Source organism: Ictidomys tridecemlineatus, chromosome 2, assembly GCF_052094955.1.
Source record: "Ictidomys tridecemlineatus isolate mIctTri1 chromosome 2, mIctTri1.hap1, whole genome shotgun sequence".
Taxonomy (NCBI): Eukaryota; Metazoa; Chordata; class Mammalia; order Rodentia; family Sciuridae; genus Ictidomys; species Ictidomys tridecemlineatus.
This window is the reverse complement of record NC_135478.1, coordinates 170,582,141-170,604,715: the sequence shown is the minus strand read 5'-3', so window position 1 is coordinate 170,604,715 and position 22,575 is coordinate 170,582,141. Positions and strand designations below refer to the sequence as shown.

Genomic DNA, 22,575 nt, shown 5'->3' with positions numbered 1-22,575 from the left:
AAAAACTAGTAATTAATAAAGAAGTATTATTCAGCCATAATTTTTGGATACATGAATTAATGCATTACTACAAATATTTAAGAGTTGGGGAGGTCATATTGAGCAAATCTCTGAAGAGGAAAAATTCATTTGCATTTTTCATCCATAAGTACTTAAGTCACCATCCCATTAGTCATCTGACATTTAAAGGGAAAAAAGCTTTCAATACTACTAGATTTTCTTAATTTTGCTTTTTGCCTCCTCGATATAGCTACTTAGGGGCAGAATATTCAACCTAATTAAGAATTTTTTGGGACAACTTTAATGAAACATGCTTAATAAAATGTGGTACCTAGTGTTACAATATTGTACAGTGTCGCTATAAAACTTACCTTAAAATCAACAGCCATGGCTTCTGTATCACTCTGATTCTCTTCCTAAAAGGTTAACTAAATAAGGTTACTGTAGTATGTTGAAAATATTCTAGCTGAAGAAAAAAATACAAAAATATCTGGCTGCAAGCGTGTGATAAAGTTGCAAAGGTCCTCGGGAGTAAGATGGTTGGGAGTGGTCCTTTTATTCTTGCTGCCTAAATGTTATAAAGGAACTTCCAGAAGTGCTATTTATTTACTACAGTGAAATAACTCAAACTTGTTTTCTTTTCTTAGGAAGTTGTCCTTGAAGAAGGTACAACGGCTTATCAAAACTGGGTTAAAACAGGCACAGAAGTTTACAGACAGTTTTGGATCTTTGATGTGCAAAATCCACAGGAAGTGGCAGTGAACAGCAGCAACATTAAGGTTAAGCAAAGAGGTCCTTACACATACAGGTGAGTGAGTCCCTGCACAGGAGGGGCACTCTGACCTTGAGCTTGAATGCTGCTGAGAAGGTTCCCACCTGATGTATTACATTGTATTGAGGTTGACTTATTTTCAAAGTATATTATTGCTACCTGCATAAAATACTAATCTAGGAATTTAATGGCTATATTTTGAAAAGGTGGAATAAAGAGCCTTTAACCTCTTTAATGGACAACTAGGGGATGTATTAGATAGACTTGCTTTGCTAGGGGAAGCAACAAGGGAGATATGGAGAGGAAGAGTTGAGTTTAAAGTTAAATTTTATACTCCTCCTTGTATAACAATTTTAAAAGGATTCCTGATCAACTGCAGGTTATCTTTTCTCATACCACCAAAATGGAGTCTTTTTTTTTCTTGCCTGAATGACTTAATCTGAAAAATACTGACTTTTTTTTTAAAGTTACTACTTTACAAGTCTTCTATGTTGAGCTAAATGTGCTTCTGTATCAATTATACCCTGAACCTAGTTGAAATCGGAACTATCAGAATATGTTTCTCCTAAACAGAACCAAAGACTTACTTGTCTAATGGCTTCTAAAGTGAACTTTATAAAACATTGACATAATATGACATTGGTCAAAGCATGAAATTGCCTGGATCAAGACTTAATTCTAGTTCAACAAACACCATCTCAATGAATACTGTAATTCCTTCAGACTATTTTGAGATTCAACATAGATCATTTTTAAAGTTACCTTTGGCAGGAATACGAAGGAAGAAGTCTTGGGAAAAATCCATAACAGATTCTTTCCCTTGACCTTATTAACTAACACTTTCCAAAACTTAGGATTTTTTTTTAAAGTAAAATAATAGAGCAATGTTCTTATTGAAAGTACATTCTGAAGGTAGGGCTCAGTTTTAAGGATTTTCCTCTTAGTGACTGCCATCTACTGGTATAATCTTATAAGTACACTTCAATTTGGACAAGACCCTTCAATTGGGATCACAATTATTTTGGTAGTTTTTCAATTACTATATATCCACAAATGCTCCTAAAATTACAGTAGCTTATTCTTAAGTAATAATTTATACTCAAGTTTTAACATAATTATTTGGGAGAAAATACATTACTTGTAATTTTGACTTGGGTACTGTTTGGTATTTTTATATTTTTTAAATATAAAAACTATTCTCAAAGGAGAATAGAGCTCTGAACAAATATCTTTAATATATATGTACAGAGATTTTAATATATCTTAGTATCTTATTTTGAACCCTCTTGAAATAATGTGAGCCATTGATTTATTCATGAGGAAATAACAACATACTTCTGATTAGTTGGCTGGAAACTCTACTCTTGTTAATTCATCTTTTAAACAGCATTGTTCAGCATAATTTCTGACATATTCTATGGATTCAAATAGTGTTTGTTGAATAAGTAGCATTTGATATCTAATGATCACATAAGATAGTTTCTTTAAATCTTGCTTATGTCTGCTTGTTTCAGAGTTCGTTTTCTAGCCAAGGAGAATATAACTCATGATTATGAGGACAACACAGTCTCTTTCGTTCAGCCCAATGCTGCAATCTTTGAACCTTCACTGTCAGTTGGAACCGAGAATGACACATTCACAGTTCTCAATCTAGCTGTAGCAGTGAGTAGACAGACAACAACTCTGGTTATGCTGGGTCCTGGAGTATTTAAAACAATCTCATCTTTGAAATTATCATTAGATTTTAGTCATTTAGCCATTTTTATGAAAACATAGTCTTCTGTTATTTAGAATGGACTTATGGTCATTTGTAAAGATGAAAAAATCATAACAAGTGGAAATAAAAGACTGCTTAAGCATATCATGAATCAAACATCAAAAAAGGGCTTAACTTGGAATGTTACCTTATGGCTGGCAATGAGCTAGAGAAATTACACTTTTAGGCCAGGCAGGATTTAGCAATAATTTTAGACATAGTTTAAGAAGTTTTATTCTAATAACGAATTCATTTATTTGTTAGAATTATGTGCCTTAAATGGTGTTTGTTGTTTTTTTAGGCTGCACCCCATATCTATCAAAATGCATTTGTTCAAGTGGTACTCAATTCACTTATCAAAAAGTCAAAATCTTCTATGTTCCAAACCAGAACTTTGAGAGAACTGTTGTGGGGCTACAAGGATCCATTCTTGAGTTTGGTTCCATACCCTATTCCTACCACAATTGGTGTGTTCTTTCCTGTAAGTATTCAATATGAATGGCATGTTGTTATATTTTAATTATATAAATATTTATATGTGTGTGTGTGTATATGTGTGTATATATATATATATATATATATATATATATGTCATTGGCAAAGTATAGTTTAGTGTATTAGCTCTCTTCCTGACCTGGGAATATAAATCCTAAGTTTTTCAAAAAAGTATCCCTTTCAGATGGCTTCAGTTTTCTAGTTGGAAAATTTACTTAATTAAATTAACTTTAAGAGTTTCTATTTTTATAAATATACAATTTTATTTAAATTTTTTATTGCAACTCTTTTCACAAAGTCAAGTTGCATGCTGTATTCTTGCATTTAATGATTTATCCTGTTACTCTTAAAACTTAATTAAAAACTTGTCTTATTGAAATGTGCAAATTCAGGCTAGGTCAGTATGCCTTATTTTAGTGGTTCACAAATATCATCAAGTGGCAGTCTGGAAATTAAGAAAAACATTTGGACTCAATGGTTTGTTAGTTATAGGATGATGGTTTAAATTGCTGAAAGAATAAACTGTCTTGAATTGACATTTTTGTCTTTATTTAGCACTATATGTGAACATTATATTTTTCAGTTCTTTAGTGTTGTTTTACTTTTACCCAGTGTTTAGGATTGCAAAGTTATATGTCAAATAAATATCAATGTAGAAAGCCTTAAGGAATCAGGGATTCAATTAGTATTCGAACTCAAAAGATTCAGAACTCTTTCTTTGGCTATTTTTTAAAACTTGTAGTCTGATCATTATCATTTTAGTCACCATTTATTAAAGAGATTTCATGAAGATAAAAGGTAGACCATTAAGAGGGAGGAGGGGGAGATTATAGGGGCTTGAAATTAATCAAATTATACTCTGTTTGTACAAATATGCCACAATGAAACACAATATTTTGTATAATTAATATGCCCTTTTTCTAAAAAATCAAAAATTTTTTAAAACTCTAGAAAATCTATCTTTGTTCTTGGAATTTTTATTTAATGAGCCCTCACTTCAATATAATAGGAATGGTGATAAAAATGGTCTCATTGGCTAAATTATGACACAGAGGGCTTGAGTTTGTGTCACATAAGCTTCTGATATTTCTAGGTAGTTTTTGTATTCTACCCTTTAAAATATTAACTCTTATAATTTAAAAACTTTATTGCGTGATATAAGCAATAATATTGTGAATTACCAGTATTTAAGAAATGTGCAAGTCACTTAACATATAACTTGGAAATATGACTTGTTCTGCAAGTAATTTTTTCTTGGACATTTTTTTTCAGTACAATGATACTGCTGATGGAGTTTATAAAGTCTTCAGTGGAAGAGATAATATAAACAATGTTGCCATAATAGACACTTATAAAGGTAAAAGGTAAGTTTCTGGGTAAATTGTGTGTGTGTAGTTACTAGGGTGGTATTTAAGGCAGAGGACTCAACTTGTGACCCCAGTGGCAGCTGTATATCAGCCCTAGAAATTACCGTTCTGCCAGGCATTAGCCCATCAAATATGAGAACTGGCAGGTTCACAGCAAAGCAAAGCTTGTGCTGTTGAACATGTGCACTGCTTAGTTTGGTTTGCCTTTATGCACAGGTTCTCTTATATAAAAAAAATGCACAGGGACTATTATCATCTCTGCTGCATAATCAGCATTTTTGTGTACCTGTACAATGAGATAAAGATTTTTCTGAAAAGAAAAATCAATACATTAATTGGTAGTCTAGTGAAATAGAATATATTTTAATGTTTTTATAACTAAGTGTGTCAAATAAAAATTGTGCATTTTAGTGACATATCCTAAATGTGTCTATATAGACGGGAACTTGATGAATCTATGCAAAAGCTTTTTTCTCCTGCTAACAATCTTGAAATGATTTCTATAAGAATGGCTTACCTCATTTTACCTATCTGAATGTAAGAATGAATTTACGTACAGTGCTAGAATTTGCATATTAAATGCAGAAATATCTTTGAAGTAGTAAGAGAACAACTTCTTATAATAATGCACAGCTTCTTAAGTGCATTATTTCCCTTCTCCGGTCTCCTGCAACCTCATCCAAAGGAGTCATATTTTTTCATATGTGTGAAATAGAACCTTAAAAATATCAGGTGAGCAAGAATTTTCTTAAAGTTTATAACTATACTTTAGACCAATTATTTCCTGAAAAAAATAAGCAAAACTGAAAGATTACATGTTTTTATTAATTATTGCCTCAAACTGGATTGTTATCTAATACTGCACGCAATAGTTAAATATTTACTAGTGTAGTACCTCTTTCTTCTAAAGAGTTCATATTTATATCTTTTCATACCAAAGTCCAGTGGAAGAAAATAAACACTTCTAAGTATTTATTCTAGGGGAAATCACCAACTGATGTTTACATTTTGAACAATGAGCATTTCACTATTGACAGTTAATTAGTACTACTAATTAGATTAAGAATTACCCATTAATTTAAGACTATAGGGTTGACCTAACTCCTCATGACAAGACCAAACATTATTAACAACATATTATGTTTAAAATAAATTTTAAAAAAACGGCTTGTGTTGACATCTCAGTAGGTAATGAGTGGGAAAAAACTAATTTTTTCCATCACCAAAAGTATGCCTACAGATGGAGGGAAATTATTATTCCTATTTTTCTATCACATCCAGAGCTTTCTCTAGCTCTTACATAGACATTAATACATAAACTAGTAAACACTATCCTACTTTAATGCCAATCTATGCAAGTGTTATAATGAGGAAAACATAAAAAGTGAATATTTACATGTTTTGAATTCTATGTATCCAAACATCTGCTTCTTTTCTTTTCCTTCTTCTGCCTCATAATGAGCTTTCATTAGTACCCCTTTAATGTTTTCCTCCTCTTCAGTATGAATACCCAATACGCAACCAAATATTTATTTATTTTACTGGAAGGAAAATTCCCTAAGTAGAGATCTATATTTCTGCTAAATGTTTTTCAATGTTTTCTTTTAGAACTATCTATTCCAAATAGTTTCTGATTAACTCGGCATCTCAATTTTTATTTATAACCTGGCTACTGATGGTATTTTATTGCAATAAGCTTGAAAGATTTGAACAAAATGTGAATCAAATGAATTAGAACATTTCTTAAACTTTTCATTTGTCACATCTTAATTTTCATTATGTTAGCAGAGGTATTGAATTCTAGTAGAAAAAGTAATGCAAGTAAGGTGTTCTTTAAATATTTGTTCAATTTCTCTTATTCTTAAGGAATCTCTCCTATTGGCCAAGTTATTGTGACATGATTAATGGTACAGGTAAGAACACTTATGATAATAATCACCATGAACCCAACTCACCTGCTCGCAAAATACAGCCCCAAACCTACACTATTCTGAAGGTTAAGGGTGTGTTTACTTGTCTTCTAGTCCCCACAAAATAATTCAGTCTCTATTTTTATGTGGGTTTAGTAAATGTGTGTTTAACATTATGGTATTTATGAATATTAACTGCAGATGATTAGTTCTTACTGCATTACTAGGAAATGTTTGCTTTGTAAAACCTGTACTTACTGAACTCTTATCCTCGCAATGGAAAAAAGTTGCTTAAAAGGAAAAAAAAAAAACAGGCTTATAGACATAGTTACTTTTGAGACCTTTTCCAAATACCATAAAGATAACAGAATTGAAAAGTAATTAACATAATTACACATGGGAAAACACTCTTCTCTGAGATTCAGAGCTGAATGAGAGAAGCTGCAGAACTGAACCATCTATTTTGGATGTCAGAATAAGAGAGCAAAGAAAAAAATAACAAGATTAGTTATTAACCTTAAAAATATGTTAAAAATAAGTTCAGAATTAGAATGGGAGAAAAAATTAAGAACTTTGAGGTTTTGTTAGATTTGGATAATTATTTTCCTGAAGAAAAGAAAAGTACACATTTGACTCAGTCTAAGTGCCCTTCAACAGATGATTGAATTAAGAAATTGTGGTTTAAATGCACAATGAAATGGTGCTTGGCCATAAAGTATGACTTCATGACATTTACCAGTAAATGCATGGAAGATTATGTTAAGTGAAATAAGCCAACCCCCTCAAAATCAAAGGTCGAATGTGTTCATTAATATGCGGAAGCTAAAACACAATAAGAGGATAGGGAAAGAACAGAAGTTCAGTACATTAGAGGAGGATAGGAATAGGAGGGAAAGAACAGAAGTTCAGTACATTAGATAAAGAGGAATGAAGGGAAGGAAAGGAGGATAGGAATAGGAATGTCACTGGAATTAATATGACATAATTTTCCCATGTACATATGTGAAATAACCTAAGCAAATCCCACCATCATGTACATCCACAAGAATGAGGTTCTAATTTAGAATAAGATAAATATGCATGTACAATTTTATCAAAACAGATTCTACTGTTATGTATAATAGAAAAGAAAATTTTTAAACAATGGGAATGAAATACTATGAGGTGATTAAAATCAGGTGAGTTTATCTGCTTAGAAATACATGCAAAATGTTTACAAAGCAGGCAAGGGAATGCACTATAGGAAAATGATAAAGACAAAGGAAATTATGTAAAAAGGAAGCACCAGAGCTGTTTACTTTTCCAAAGGTATGACTGAATTTTGCCTGTTTATTAAAATCTTATAAGGGAAAAAAAATCAGCAAAAGCACTATTGTATTTTCTTTGTAGGATTTTAGGCCTTGGAAACAATTCTAAGAGTATTTCTACAAATAAACAGACGAGTGCCTTAACACTATTAACTCTAAGAGTTACCAACAGAATACTTAGTCATTTAGGACTGAGAGAAATGAACTAAACTGCTCCTAAAGAAGAAAGAATCCTGTATGGGTTTAATGGGAAAAAATCATTAAACAATTCTGTCCAAAGCAAGCAGAAGATAAGTGTAACAAAAGGAGGCAGAGGTCAGATGACTTGTTAGTGACAATGACAATTGTGAACATTAGGCATGAAGGTAAAGATATGGAAGCAGAAAATAAACCAAGAGCAGAGGTAGTTTGGCAGAGGCAGGGGACAAACTGAATGAAATAAGGATGCCCATGTGTTTTCATCATGCTTAAGTAGTGCATCTCCTACCTTCAGTAAATTTGAAAAGACAAAGTGAAAATAAGATCCACATTTAGAACATTTCTTTTGGGGAAGAAAGGTAAGCCACCTTATGATCATCATCGTACAAGGTGATTATTGAGTATAGTTATGGCATATTTTCAATGATATTTCAGATACTGATTTTTAAAGTTTTTCAATGTATTTTCTTTCAATTGTGGATGACCTGAAAGACAGCTGTAGGCTATGCCCTATAAGGACCAATATGGGGATTTTTAAACTCTAATATCCTGTCCTCTGAATGCCAGGATCAAGCAGTGACCATAGTATCATTGTAATTTTATTATAATAGAATAGACATTATGATTGCTGTATGTATATAGGTGACTCTATGACTAGTGTGATTCTGCAATCTGTACAATCAGAAAAATGAGAAATTATACCCCAATTGATTCAAATGTATGAATTGCCACGATCATTGTAATGTCATGTGTAGCTAATAAAAAAAAAGTCACATATAACAAGAGCATCGGTGAAGGATAACAAGGTCATAGGGTTTAAAATTTTGCCAGAAAAAGAACCTGAAATGCATAATTGAAGGATGAGTTTAAACATTTTAGAATGCATGTATTCACTGGTGCTCAATTTGATAATATTTTGGAAGTAACTGGAGGAGTTACCTAGTTATTTCTTCATTTAGTCAGTGAGTGCTATGGATTATAATCATAGTTATGGAATTCAATAAACTCAAAAAATGCCTCTTTAAATTTGATGGATGTTTTGAAAGCATTTGCAAGAAACACTAGTTAGAGAACTTCATGGTCTTAAAAATATTAATCAGCCATTAGTACAAATGAATGAATCACAAGTAAAAACAAGAACAATGACAATATAGCTAGAGTTCTCAATAAACTTTATCAAAAAAAAAAGCCACTCAGGTGATGATGAAGGGCATTTCAAAAACCACATAAAAATCACAACTTTTACATCTGATTTTACACCTATGAATGCACATGATATGCAAATTTGTTGAAAAAGGATAGCTTTTAGCCACATGCTGTTTTCAAGCACTCAAACTATAGCTAGTATTATTGAAATGTTAGTAAAAATGCACACTGGAACTTAAATGAAAATATTTTTTGACATACTGGTTCAAAACAAAAGTACATGTTACTTTTTTTTAAAGTTACTGTGGTATTAGATAATTTTTATAGAATGCATTTTAATCTAATCACTTGCCACTGGATTTATTTTTAAATAGATGCAGCTTCGTTTCCACCTTTTGTTGAGAAGACTCGATTATTGCGGTTCTTTTCCTCTGATATTTGCAGGTAAGAGAAAGACATCAATGTATGTCTGAAGGTCAGACAGTTTCCCAAATGATAAAAATTAAGGTCAGGAAACCCTTACTTAATAATTGTCATTTGGAAAAATGTAGTTAAGGAATTTTTTCTTGATTTAATAAATGCAGCATATGGCATTCATGATGTTTAACTCTGCAAATATCCTTCTATACACTTCCACTTATAATAATAATTTTCTTTGCCATTTCTAAGACCTAATATGCATTTATTTTTAATAACATGTCTAAAAGGATATGTCCAGTATTTCTAAAGATGATGCAGCTATCACAAATTATTGATCGCTATCCTCTGCCACTACAGCATCTTTTCAAATTGGTGGGGGATCAATTCATACCCCACAAGCACTGGAGCCCATGCATGTTACTACCTTTGAATCTCAGTCCTGTCCCTAAGGACTGAGACTGTGGGCAGATCTCTAACATCTCTAAAACAGTCCTCTCTCTCAGAACAATGAGAGCAGTGTTTCTTCACACAGGGTTATTGAGGATTAGAAGGAGTATTATGGAGATCTTCTACATTTCCTAGGGTGCTGGTGGATGCTTGTTAAATGTTAGAGGTCTATGTGTGCATGCACATGACTCACTAAATGAATGGCTTTTCTCAAGATTTAGTTTTGAAAGATAGAAATGTCACTTAATTTACACTGGGTACAAATAATGAATTCTGAAGTAAGTTATAAATATTTACTTTCTTGGAGAAATTTACTATGATAAATATATTTGATATAAATATTCTATGATAGTTCATAAGCAAAACTTGCCCTAAATGTCTAAAGCTTTTGAGAACAAAAGAATATTTCACACTCAGGTAGTGAATTCTTATATGTCTTAAAACTTCAAGAAAACTTTCTTCTAATAATTTTAAATTCTAGCAAGTATCTGATATTTCTAAATTAAAGCATGAATATAAACTAAAATAAAGAAATACTAGATCTTCAGAATGTGCCTCTGATTCTTGAATAAAGCTATTTTTATCACTGTTTAGGTCCATCTATGCTGTTTTTGGATCTGAAGTTGACCTGAAAGGAATCCCTGTGTATAGATTTGTTCTTCCAGCAAAGGCCTTTGCATCTCCAGTTGATAATCCAGACAACCATTGTTTCTGCACAGAAAAAATTATCTCAAAAAATTGTACATCCTATGGTGTTCTAGACATTGGCAAATGCAAAGAAGGTATGTAAACGTGCTCAGTGTCAGGCTTCATGATGTAACTGGCAATATTCCTTAAGTAGAAATTTTGCCTAAACTCCCTTTCTATCCCCAATTTAACATTAAAGACAGTGATGGTAGAATGTAAGTGTTGGTGACAGGAAATGTTGGTCTTAGTTTCATGTGATTTTTTGAGACCTCAATTTTATCTCAGTGTTGTAAAACTTAGTTATTGGGGGGGGTATTCATAACCTGTGCTGCTTTTAAGTTACCATGCGCCATTGTTCTAGCACTTTTTCTCCTAGAAAATGGTAAAGAAAGGTAAATGTGTTTTCAGTATGTCTCTAAAGCAAGAATTGACAAAACTTCTGATCATATTCTTCATACAAAGGAAGTGACTACAAAGGAAGAAAGAAAAATTATTCCTAAATCCTAGGTCCACTGACCTATTACTGCTCAAAAGATGAAAAAATTATAAGTTGAAACTTTGTGATTAACTGCTGAACTTTGCATATTGAAAATTGACATCCAAAGAAGAACTGAGTAGTAGGATGGTTTTATTTTTGTAGAATAGTAACCTGATATACTTTTCCTTTACCCTTAGCTGTAATCCATGTTCAAAACTAATTATATAGTTTTTAATCTAATAAAGATTTTTAAGGAAATATTTTCTGAGTGATAAGAAATTTCCAATTGATTCTAAAAACTTGTTTTCAGGTAAACCTGTGTACATCTCGCTTCCTCATTTTCTACATGCAAGTCATGATGTTTCAGAACCTATAGAAGGCTTAAATCCAAATGAAGAAGAACATAGTACATTCTTGGATGTTGAACCTGTAAGTATATATATATATTATTATTAAAAAATGAAAATTATCTCATTAGTCACATATTGAGCATACTTTTTGAATCATTCTTAATGAAACTTTCACTGAAATTAGGTTTCAGTAATTAACTTCTTCCTATTGCACATACATAAATGGAAAGAAAATTCAATTTGAGTTTCAGCATATGGAACTTCCTAAGCCTTTTGAATGTTTCATAGGTCAGGAATCTAATAATGAAAATAAGACTAATTGCCTGATAAGAATTAAATGTATCTGTATATTTAACTATTTTATTCTAATACCATGTCTTTCTACAGGACTTCTATAAGGAGTCAGTGTATTCCATGAGGGATCAATGTGTTATGAGTGTATTTCCTGTCAATAAAAATCTAACAATTCATGTAGCACACAGTTTTAATATTTGAATTATTTTAGTCTTTTTTTCCTTCCAAATGTTAAAGGAGGGCTGGGAATACAGCTATGTCAGAGCAATTGCCTAGCATGTGAGAGGGCTTGGGTTTGTTCTTCAGCACCCTCCCAGATACATGGATTCTGACCAAATATATTTGACCACACATAGTTCAGGAATTAAAAATTATATAAGGTCTTTTGCACTTTGTTAATGCTGCTATTGTTTTTTCAAAACCATTTTAGGTAAATAACATAAAACTAAAACCTTGATATTAGGTTAGACAACAAAAATGTGTATATGAACACATGTATATGAAAGTTATGTAGACCCATAACTGCATAAACACATTCTATGTGTATTTGTATATGGAATAATAATTAGGTCCAATTAATTTTTTTATAAGCTTCAAATTTTTTTTTATTTTAAAAACTTTTCTGCTATCATACCCAAAGTGGATTTTGGATATTATAAGAATGTCTTTAAAACAATTTGGTAATTATTTGTTCTCTTTTTAGATAACTGGATTCACTTTACAATTTGCAAAAAGGCTACAAGTCAACATATTGGTCAAGCCAGCAAAAAAAATTGAGTGAGTCTTTGATAAGATTAATGATAATTTGGAGCATTGTCTTGAAAGATTATAAGTAAATTTATAAAAGTGGAAAGAATACCAAATATTGACTTCTCTTTAGCTTCATGTCATTATATATTAACTATTTTAAATACTTAGGATATATTCTCTTATAATTCAGACTAATACCTAGAGTTTATTGAGATGGTATTTACATATTTTGGAATACTTCTGATTGGATTTTGGGTCCTTTCATTTCACAATTATTCCTATGACAATAACTTTTGAACGACACTTTGCTTCCCTGGGTAGAACTTGTTGAAAAGAAAAATGAGTGCTTGGGAAACTTTTATTAGTGAAAAGTCTGAGGAACAACTGTTAAAATTTAAATGATTCATTGTAGAGACCAAAATCAAGAAACTTAAGCTGCCCTGGCATACTGGTTATTTCTGAAAATTTATGCTAGTAGTTATTATCAAATAGATTGACATATATTTTAATAATTATTTCCAATGTTTATTACAGAGCATTAAAGAACCTGAAGAAAAATTATATTGTGCCTATACTTTGGCTTAATGAGGTTAGTATGTTCATTTATTAGTCATTAGCAGTCAATTTATTATGTAAAAAAGCTTTTGATGTTTCAAAATTATGTCTACATAGTTTGAAGTTGTAATCCCATTGCCCATATGGATGAATTTTCACTTAATTCATAATGTATGTTTGAGAGAACCAAATTGCATAGAAACTTATTAAGTATTCTGAAAAAAATGAACATTAAGTGTATTTTGAATCTAAATTTAAAGTGCTTATTACATATTTTTCTTCATGCTTCATCTCTTCTTTAGGAAGAGTCCTACAGAAGACTCACTGAACATGTTAGTGATAATAAAAGCATAGTTGGCTTTTATTATTTTTTTAGAGTAGGTGCAGGCACTCTTTCCTACTTCCTGACTAGCCAAATACAGTGTAAACCACTGAATTGATTATTTTCAGAATTAAAAAATGCCTTGCAGAAGCCTTCAAAACAAAAGGTCAACAAGAAATGTTGACCATTGTAGTTTCCCTCTGCCAGTGGGGAACACTTGGAAAATCATGAAATATTTCACATACTTCTAAAGATCATACGAGTCCTAATACATTGAAGAATACTACCTAGCACACTTAAAGGGAAGGGTATTATTACTCTATGTTGACATGTCATGTTTGGCATGCCGAAGGAAATCCCACTGACTTGTCCTATAGATGCAGATCATTAATACCTCTACAAGGATTTGAAAAAAAGAATGGTAGATAATTAGAGGATTTAAACATTTTGTTTCACTAAAATTCCAAAATAATGCTAAATATTCATTTGATTGCAGACTGGTACTATTGGCGATGAGAAGGCAGAAATGTTCAAAAGTAAAGTGACTGGAAAAATAAAACTCCTTGGCCTGGTAGAAAATATCTTACTCGGTGTTGGGGTGGTGATGTTTGTTGCATTTATGATTTCATATTGTGCATGCAGATCAAAGAGGAGTAAGTACATGCAATATATATTCCTTAAGTAGCATTAGTTTATGTAGTTCTTCTTTACATGTTGTCTAAGAGGGGTGGCATATTGGTTGACAGATTTTCCAGAGATATTTAGCACTTCAAAAATTGGAGGTTGTATTAAGACACAAATTCAGACTGAGTAAATAAGGCAAAAACTGTCAAGCAGATCACTAAGTTATAGCCTTAATTCTGGGAGGAATGGAAAAATACAATTGTGCCCATTATAAAGTTAGTATGGATAGTTTTTGCCCCAAATCTTCATTTCTTATATTTCATTATGAAAAAACTACAAATACATAATATTACTATATACTAAGAAATTTATGCAACGTTAAATCTCTACAGTTTTTAAGTAGGCCAAAACTTAAAAGGAAAAAAGATATGCTTTTTTTTCAAAGCATAGAAGCAAAATGAATTATAAAACAAAACATATTAAGGAGAATAGGATGTCTATATGTCCAAATCCTGGGTGTGTACCCTAGATATTTCATATGAAATACTGATGAATAATTAAAAATCATGATATAAAAATTTGAGTGTAACAGTATTAAGAAATAGAATTAGTCAACCAAGTTATTCACAGGCTAGAAGATAAACCCAGTAACTCTGGAGAAGAGAGTTATGGACAAATTGCAAAAGGGGTTCAGGTCACTGATGTAGATATTAGTGACCATGTTCCCTATACAGTAACAGAAATTAATCTTACCCTACAGTCCCTAAATAAAAGCCTTTCTTTAAATAGCCTTTTAGGGAGGTATTTCCACGTCAAAAGTGCATGCAGTATAAATAGGATAAGCTTGCTATGAAAGTCACAACATCAAAATGTTTTAAAGAATCTTTCTAATCAAACAAATAAACAAACTATCTTATATAGAAATTCTCAATTTTCTTTTTCTTTCTTTCTTTTTCTGAGTGATGACTAGCAATCTCTGCCAAATCTAAAAATTTATTCAAGTGGTAAAACATGCTTTTATAAAGAAATTATTTTAAAAATAATTCTGTGTTAAACTTATGTGATGGATTTCAGCACAGGAAGATTTCTGAATATCAGCTTCCTTGGGTCTACATATAGCCATGTTATAGAACTGAAAATGGTCAGTGCTGGTCAACAGATATTTGTTTTGCTCATACATTTAATGGTTATAAGAAAAAATTATTACCTTTATAATGCTTTTCCCCCTACAAATTTTTTTTCTTCATTACTTGATTTACTAGAATTGAAGGAATTATAGGAGATACAGTATTCCTTAAGCTCAGTGGGGAAATTTATTAAAAGGAAGGAGACAGATGTATAGGAGAGAAGAAAGTTTATGATAGTAAAACTAAAGTGTGTTTTTCTTATTGGATCACAAGGAGACTATGTCAGTGGTCCTTTTGAGAGTAGTAATACATCCAACTCTGCAAGAAAACAATGGTCTCAAGAGGGTAGAGATGTTTGTCCAGAGCAGTTTAGTTAGCTACCAGTCCCTTGGCTTGTTATGTGCTCATCTTGAAAGTTGGGAAGCAACTGCTTGAATCCGTGAATGGGGACGTGCATTGGCTGAATGGTGAGCTACAACAGAGAACCCCTCTGTTCTGCTTGAGATATTAGACTGCCTAACAGAAAGCATCAGATCTTGGATATATAGGAATGCAGTACTGTTATTATTTTGCTGCTTTCTAATAAACAGTATTACTTATTCTACTTTTCAGGTGGTAAATGAGTCTGCACTTAAGCACCAGCTACATCAAGACCTTTGGTGATACCAGTCTACAAAATGGATATTTAATGCTTTATTTTTTACAAAACACACATTATCCTTTAGTTGAAGAAATGGTGGCACTTTCTCTCTATATATTTTTTTGCACTAAGCTGCATCACATTTCAAAAAGATTAGGATGTCATTAAAATCTATACTTTGAACAGAAAAAGGTATCTTTTAAAATTCATCATTTATACAACTGAGTTGTTTTCAGTTTCTGCAGACCTGGCTCTAGCATGAAATGATTGTTTTTACTTGGTTCTGGTGGTAAAGGAGAGGAAGTGGACATTATAAACAAATCCTGGGCTCCCAACTCCCATCTTTCTCATGAACTGTGAAAAACCCATTCACACTCAGAGGAGTGTCCCTGATAACTGGCAACAGACAGACCTCAGGAATGTCAGTACATTGCATTTCATGAGCATCAAATGTTTTGAAAGACATTTAAAAATGGAAAATGAGTGATTGGCTTATGAGCCATTTATTACAGCTTAAATTCCTTTCTCTATGTAATCCTTTGTACAGCAGACATCAAAGCCACTTTTGTACTTTATAACAATGGGCTTATATTGTTTGTCACTGATCCTGCAGATGGTCATAATTTTTCACACACTGTAGCTCTTTGTATTTTAAGTACTTCGTTATGTTTTCATGTTGTATAGCTCTTCTGGAAGTGAATAAATTTTGTCTTTCCATTTAGCTGCAACATATGCCTGGCAACCTCAGAATGCTGTTCTAGTATTAAGAGATGTATATGATATAAAAGAATTATTGTATGGAATGTTACAGAGAGAATATAAGCATTAAATGTTATTTGTTGTAATAGTTCTTGCTTTCATAGTTGCCTCAGAAATACTGGTTTTGAGCATTAAAAGATATTCTTCCTTAAATTCCTGTGCTTTGTGTAACATGTTGTGCTACAAAATGTTTGCCCTTATTTCCACTTGAATTATGCTAGGTGAATCCACACTTTTTTATGAAATATTCTTTCTTAATTTAACCATTTGCTTCTGTATCTTTTTTATGCCAAGTGCAAGAGCAAATATATATTTATAAATATATATAATATATATAAATATATATATGTATATATATATACACACACACACACATACACACTTTTATCTTTCACAATAGCAGGATTTGAGTGCAAAGTTTATTTTTATGTGAAGACACATTAGTAGGTTTTGCTGCTTTCTTCAGGAGGGATGGATTTATCTGTTACAGAAAGCACTAGTCTTACAAATTTCCAAAATAGAAAGGAAATACAGGTAAATCCTATCTTGTGTTTAACACAGAGGGCTATAGAATAAATGATCAGTAACTGACCTGTTAGGATACCAAAATTAAGACTATCGAGGTCTCTTTATGCTTTATGTAAATATTGAAAATTTATCTTGAAAACCTCAAACTAAGACATTACACCTTTGGAGGAATCTTTTGAATCTGACAATACATGAAACATACTAAATTAGAGCTTTTCCTTTAAATTGAAATTAAAATAGTTATCTCTCCAAGATATTGACATAAAATTAAACTCTAAACATCTTTCCTTGATAATTAAAAATCAATTCTCTTTGCACTAGGGTATATTGATCTCAGAAATATAAATTTAATTCTTGAATATGGAGGGGTGAACTATGTAAAACTTATAATTTCTATTTTCTCATAAACCTTCTAAAATGTGTTAAAAAAGGAAGTTAGTCTATATAACAGTAAGATTATATTAAAATATTCAGTAGAAAAAATGATTCTGTAAATGAGAACTTTTTAATATATATGAGGAAGAGGGTGAAGCACATTGATGAAAGTAATTGTCCCCCTTCAGAAGCAAAGATATCACTGTCCATACCTGGGGCGTGGGGGACCTCCACACAAGTGCTGAGAAATCCAGAAACCAAATGAGAGATCATACAGTACCTGGTTATAGCATAATAGATGCACTAGACAGAGTTGGAAGAACAGTTTTATATTATGCATTTCACCTCTTCCCCAGACAACATCAGATGAAGAGAAATACTATTCACTTATTAGAAAGAGAAAAGCAAACATGGGACTTTGTCTTACACCCCAACCCGAAGTGTACCACAGTAAAACCCAGCACTGGGAAGACGCCTATTAAAACTCTAGGTTGATACAAATAGCCATTAGAAGTGCCCTGGAACCAGGAAGAAACTGTAGGTTCCTCAAGGGTAGATTCAGTCCATAAGTGTGCATCACTTTTAGCAAACTACTATGAACTTGGGTTCTAGACAAAATTCAATGACAGTCTCCAACAGCCATAATCGCCACATGTGCTTGGGAGCTGCATTTGCCCAGTAGCACAGGAGGCCAGGTGCTACCTGCAGTCCTGGACATAGGACACTCCCTAGCTCGGCAACAGACACAGTGATTTCATATACAGGGCCCTCACCAGATGCTCTGCTCATATTCTCTAACAGTTGAAGTGCTCTCCCAGACAAAACTAGTCTGCAAAAAGTACAAAGAGTACCTTGCTTCTTCAAATTTGCAGACATTGACACGTGGCCACACAGATCAAAAACAATCAGGGAAACATCCACAGAGCAATAAAATGTCATTGAATGAAAGAGACAGACATATATAGACTGTCTAAAGATGTAAAATAACTGCTTTATGGAAGCTCACAGCTTTAAGAAAATATAGACAATAAGTGATCAGACAGACATTTAACAGATTGAATGAAATACAAGAGCAAAAACTCAGAAATCTTGGAGCTGAGAAATACAATCAATGTAATGAAAAAAGCCAACCTCAAGCATCAAGAGCAGATTTGATCAAACAAATATTATATATATATATATATATATATATAAACTCGATGACAAGTTATTTGAAAATACAGTATTGCCTCTATATCTGTGGGTCCCACATCCATTTATTCAATAAAGAGAAAGTATTTGGGAAGAGGGGAAGATGGTAGACTAGTGAAAGGATGGCTATCCCAAGAGTTCCTCAACACCAGATTTAAAAACAGGAAGAAGCTTCTCAGTGAGGTAGGTACCAGGAGGAATGCACTGAAATTTACCAAAACAAAACCAAGGCGGAGGTGCCTCGGGGCTGCCGACCGCTGGGACCCAGACCTGCATCAGTCACCATGGGCTTCGGCGGAGCCGCTTTCCCTTCGCGCCACACCCCATGACGCGGTCCCGCACTTGCTGACTTTTTTTTCAGGGTAATCCTGGCCTTATAAAATGAGTTAAGTATTCCCGGAGATCCAACATGGCGGCGGGCGCAGAGAGATCAAGTCTCTGACATCTTCAGCTGCGCGGGCATGGGGAGTCGAAAATGTCTAAATGCTGTTTGCTCAGGATCACTAGGCAATGCTGAGCTGACGTAAATCTGGGGCGAAGAGTTTGGGCCTCTCAGAACACACACCAAGCCCAGATCGGCTGCATTCAAACTCCGGTTCACCTGCTTCTCGAGACTCAGCACTAAGAATCCCGCTGAAATAACTGCTCAGCTCTTCTGAACTTACAGAGGTAAAAGCCAACCGAGCCTTCATAGGCAGTGGCCACAGGATTGAAACGGGGCTTGGGAGAGACAGTCAGACACACTCATTGCATTGGTCACCCAGCAAAGGGAACGAACGGTCACCATTTGCATGGGATACCACCATGGCAGAGAACTGACGTCACAGGCGGAGGAGATAACTTCATTGAAACCAGCGGCGACAGGTGTGTAATCCCCTAGCCATCCCTCTCCACACAGCAGGGAAACCTTAAGGGCCCCTCCCAGCTCTCCTGTGAGCACGATAGCCAGACCAAGGGAATCAGGAGTGGCGCAGGACTCGCAGCTACCGCTCCCACCAGTGCTGACAACTGAGGTCTCTTGCACCAGCTACTGGGGGTGTGACTACCGGAAGGCAAGCAAATTTGCTGGGGGTTCTCAGCCCCAAGCTCTACAAACTTAGGGTCTGAGGAAGGCAAACAGGGAGAGTGTGCCCAGTCGTTCATGAAAACAGGGCTCCCAGGAGCAGACCTGGCGTGTAGCCAGTATTGTGGTGAGTGTCACAGGTGAGCGGGGCCTGGCTTGAGGAAAAACAAGAGAAGGCCCTAGACACACAGAATTGGAGACCCGCCCAGTCTGGGAGGAAGAGCTGCTGCACAGTGATTGGTTCCCTCCTATTGAGAGAAGCTTGGCCCAGTGGGCACAGCTCCACCTACTGGAAGAGAAGTTAACCAAACTCTATGACTGCACATATTATTATTATTATTATTTTTAATTTGGGTTTTTTTTTCTTTCATTTTCATTTTTTTGTTGTTGTCCTTTAACTTTTTTTATGTTTTTAATTTTTTTTAATTTTTAAATTTTATTATTATTTAATTTTAATTTTAATTTTTATTATCATTATTATTTTTTTAAAAAATTTTTCTTTATTTATTTTCTATTTTTTTCTCTTGTGTGTTTTCATTTCTTTTCAATTTTCTTATTCCCCCTTCCTTAAATTCTACCTGCCTACTCTCATTCTCTTTAGTGACTTCTTCCCTTCCCTTCTAATATTTTTCCTCCCAAGCATCAAATAAATTCATAAGAGTAAACAGTAACTCATCAGTCAAACAGAACAAGAAGTAACATGAGCAGCATAAAAAAGCAAGGAAGAAAAGGAGTACAAACAATGAAGGACACCCTAAATATTCAGGAGGACCTAGAGTCATCAGAAAAATGGTCATATAAAGAAAACAAGGAATATCTTAGACAGATGGAATGGAACCTTAAAGAGGATACGAGACAGCAAATCCAAACAGTGAAAGAACACATTGAAAATGAATTACATAAACAGATAAAAGAAGAAGTTAAGCATCTTTATCAGGGAGATTATAAAAAAAATCAAACAATAATTCTAGAAATGAAGGAGAGGATAAACCAAATTAAAAACTCAATTGAGAGTATCACTAACAGAGTGGGGCAAGTAGAAGCCAGAACATCAGATAATGAAGACAAAATATATCATCTTGAAAAGAGTCTAGCCAACTCAGAAAGGCTGGTAAAAAGTCACGAGAAAAACATTCAAGAGATATGGGATAACAAACTTTCCAGAAATAAAAAAGGAAACAAATATACAAATTGTAGATGCATACAGGACACTGAGCACACAAAGTCACAGTAGACCAACGCCAAGACACATTGTTATGAAGATAGCCAATATACAGAACAAAGAGAAAATATTAAAAGCTACAAGAGAAAGGAGGCAGATTACATTCAGGGGTAAACCAATAAGTTAACAACGGATTTTTTATCACAGACACTGAAAGCGAGAAGATCCTGGAATACCGTATTTCAAACACTGAAAGACAATGGATGCCAACCAAGAATTCTGTATCCAGCAAAATTAAGCTTCAGGTACAACAATGAAATAAAAATCTTTCATGATAAACAAAAGCTAAAAGAATTTGCAGCCAGAAAACCAGCATTGCAAAGCGTCTTGAACAAAACACTACACGAGGAAGAAATGAAAAACAACAACCAAAACCATCAGTGGTAAGTGCCTCGATAATGACAGAGGGCAGAGGGTAAAGCTAATCATGGAGAAACAAACTAAATTTTTAAAAAAAAGATAAATAATCAAACATGGCTGGCAGTACAAACCATATATCAATAGTAACTCTAAACGTTAATGTCTTAAACTCTCCAATAAAGCGACATAGGCTGGTAACATGGATTAAAAAAACAAATCCAACAATATGTTGCCTCCAGGAGACACATCTGATTGGAAAAGACATATACAGGCTGAAGGTGAAAGGTTAGAAAAAATATACCATGCACATGGTCCTCGTAAGCAAGCAGGGGTGGCCATCCTCATATTGAATAAAATCGACTTCAAGACTAAGTTAATCAAAAGGGATAAAGAAGGACATTATATACTATTAAAAGGAACCATTCACCAACAAGACAGAACAATTATCAATATTTATGCACCAAATAATGGTGCTGCGACGTTCATAAAACAAATTCTCCTCAAGTTCAAGAATCAAATAGACCACAACACAATAATTATGGGTGACTTCAACATACCTCTCTCACCATTGAACAGATCCTCCAAACAAAAGTTGAATAAAGAAACTATAGAACTCAATATCACAATCAATAACCTAGACTTAACTGACATATATAGAATATATCAACCATCATCAAGTGGATATACTTTTTTCTCAGCAGCACATGGATCCTTCTCAAAAATAGACCATATATTATGCCATAGGGCAACCTCAGTAAATATAAAGGCGTGGAGATAATAACATGCATTTTATCTGATCATAATGGAATGAAACTGGAAATCAATGATAAAAGAAGGAAGGAAAAGTCCTACATGACATGGAAAATGAACAATATGTTACTGAATGATCAATGGGTTACAGAAGACATAAAGGAGGAAATCAAAAAATTCTTAGAGATAAATGAAAATACAGACACAATATATAGGAATCTATGGGACACAATGAAAGCAGTTTTAAGAGGGAAATTCATCGCCTGGAGGTCATTCCTCAAAAAAAGAAAAAACCAACAAATAAATGAGCTCACACTTCATCTCAAATCCCTAGAAAAGGAAGAGCAAAACAACAGCAAATGTAGCAGAAGGCAAGAAATAATTAAAATCAGAGCAGAAATCAACAAAATTGAAACAAAAGAAACTATTGAAAAAATTAACAAAACTAAAAGTTGGTACTTCAAAAAAATAAATAAGATCAACAGACCCTTAGCCATGCTAATGAAGAGAAGAAGAGAGAGAACTCAAATTATTAACATACGGGATGAAAAAGGCAATATCACAACAGATGCTACAGAAATACAGGAGACAATTAGAAATTATTTTGAAAACCTATATTCCAATAAAATAGAAGATAGTGAAGACATCATCGATAAATTTCTTAAGTCATATGATTTGCCCA

At 33.3% G+C, this 22,575-nt stretch overlaps 1 protein-coding gene across 8 annotated transcripts in view; it reads left to right on the top strand.

The window, feature by feature from the left end:
- Nucleotides 1-16,557, top strand: part of Cd36 (CD36 molecule (CD36 blood group)) — an 80,104-nt gene extending 63,547 nt beyond the window's left edge. For all 8 annotated transcript variants that reach the window (XM_040291696.2, XM_040291697.2, XM_040291698.2 and 5 more), the window contains 12 exons: nt 648-808; nt 2,287-2,434; nt 2,830-3,009; nt 4,296-4,387; nt 6,257-6,303; nt 9,326-9,395; nt 10,413-10,600; nt 11,294-11,412; nt 12,331-12,404; nt 12,912-12,966; nt 13,751-13,907; nt 15,618-16,557. In XM_040291696.2, the coding sequence (XP_040147630.2) occupies nt 648-808; nt 2,287-2,434; nt 2,830-3,009; nt 4,296-4,387; nt 6,257-6,303; nt 9,326-9,395; nt 10,413-10,600; nt 11,294-11,412; nt 12,331-12,404; nt 12,912-12,966; nt 13,751-13,907; nt 15,618-15,628 (1,302 nt within the window). In that variant the 3' untranslated portion in view covers nt 15,629-16,557. The remainder of the gene's footprint in view (nt 1-647; nt 809-2,286; nt 2,435-2,829; nt 3,010-4,295; nt 4,388-6,256; nt 6,304-9,325; nt 9,396-10,412; nt 10,601-11,293; nt 11,413-12,330; nt 12,405-12,911; nt 12,967-13,750; nt 13,908-15,617) is intronic.
- Nucleotides 16,558-22,575: the final 6,018 nt, after the last annotated feature.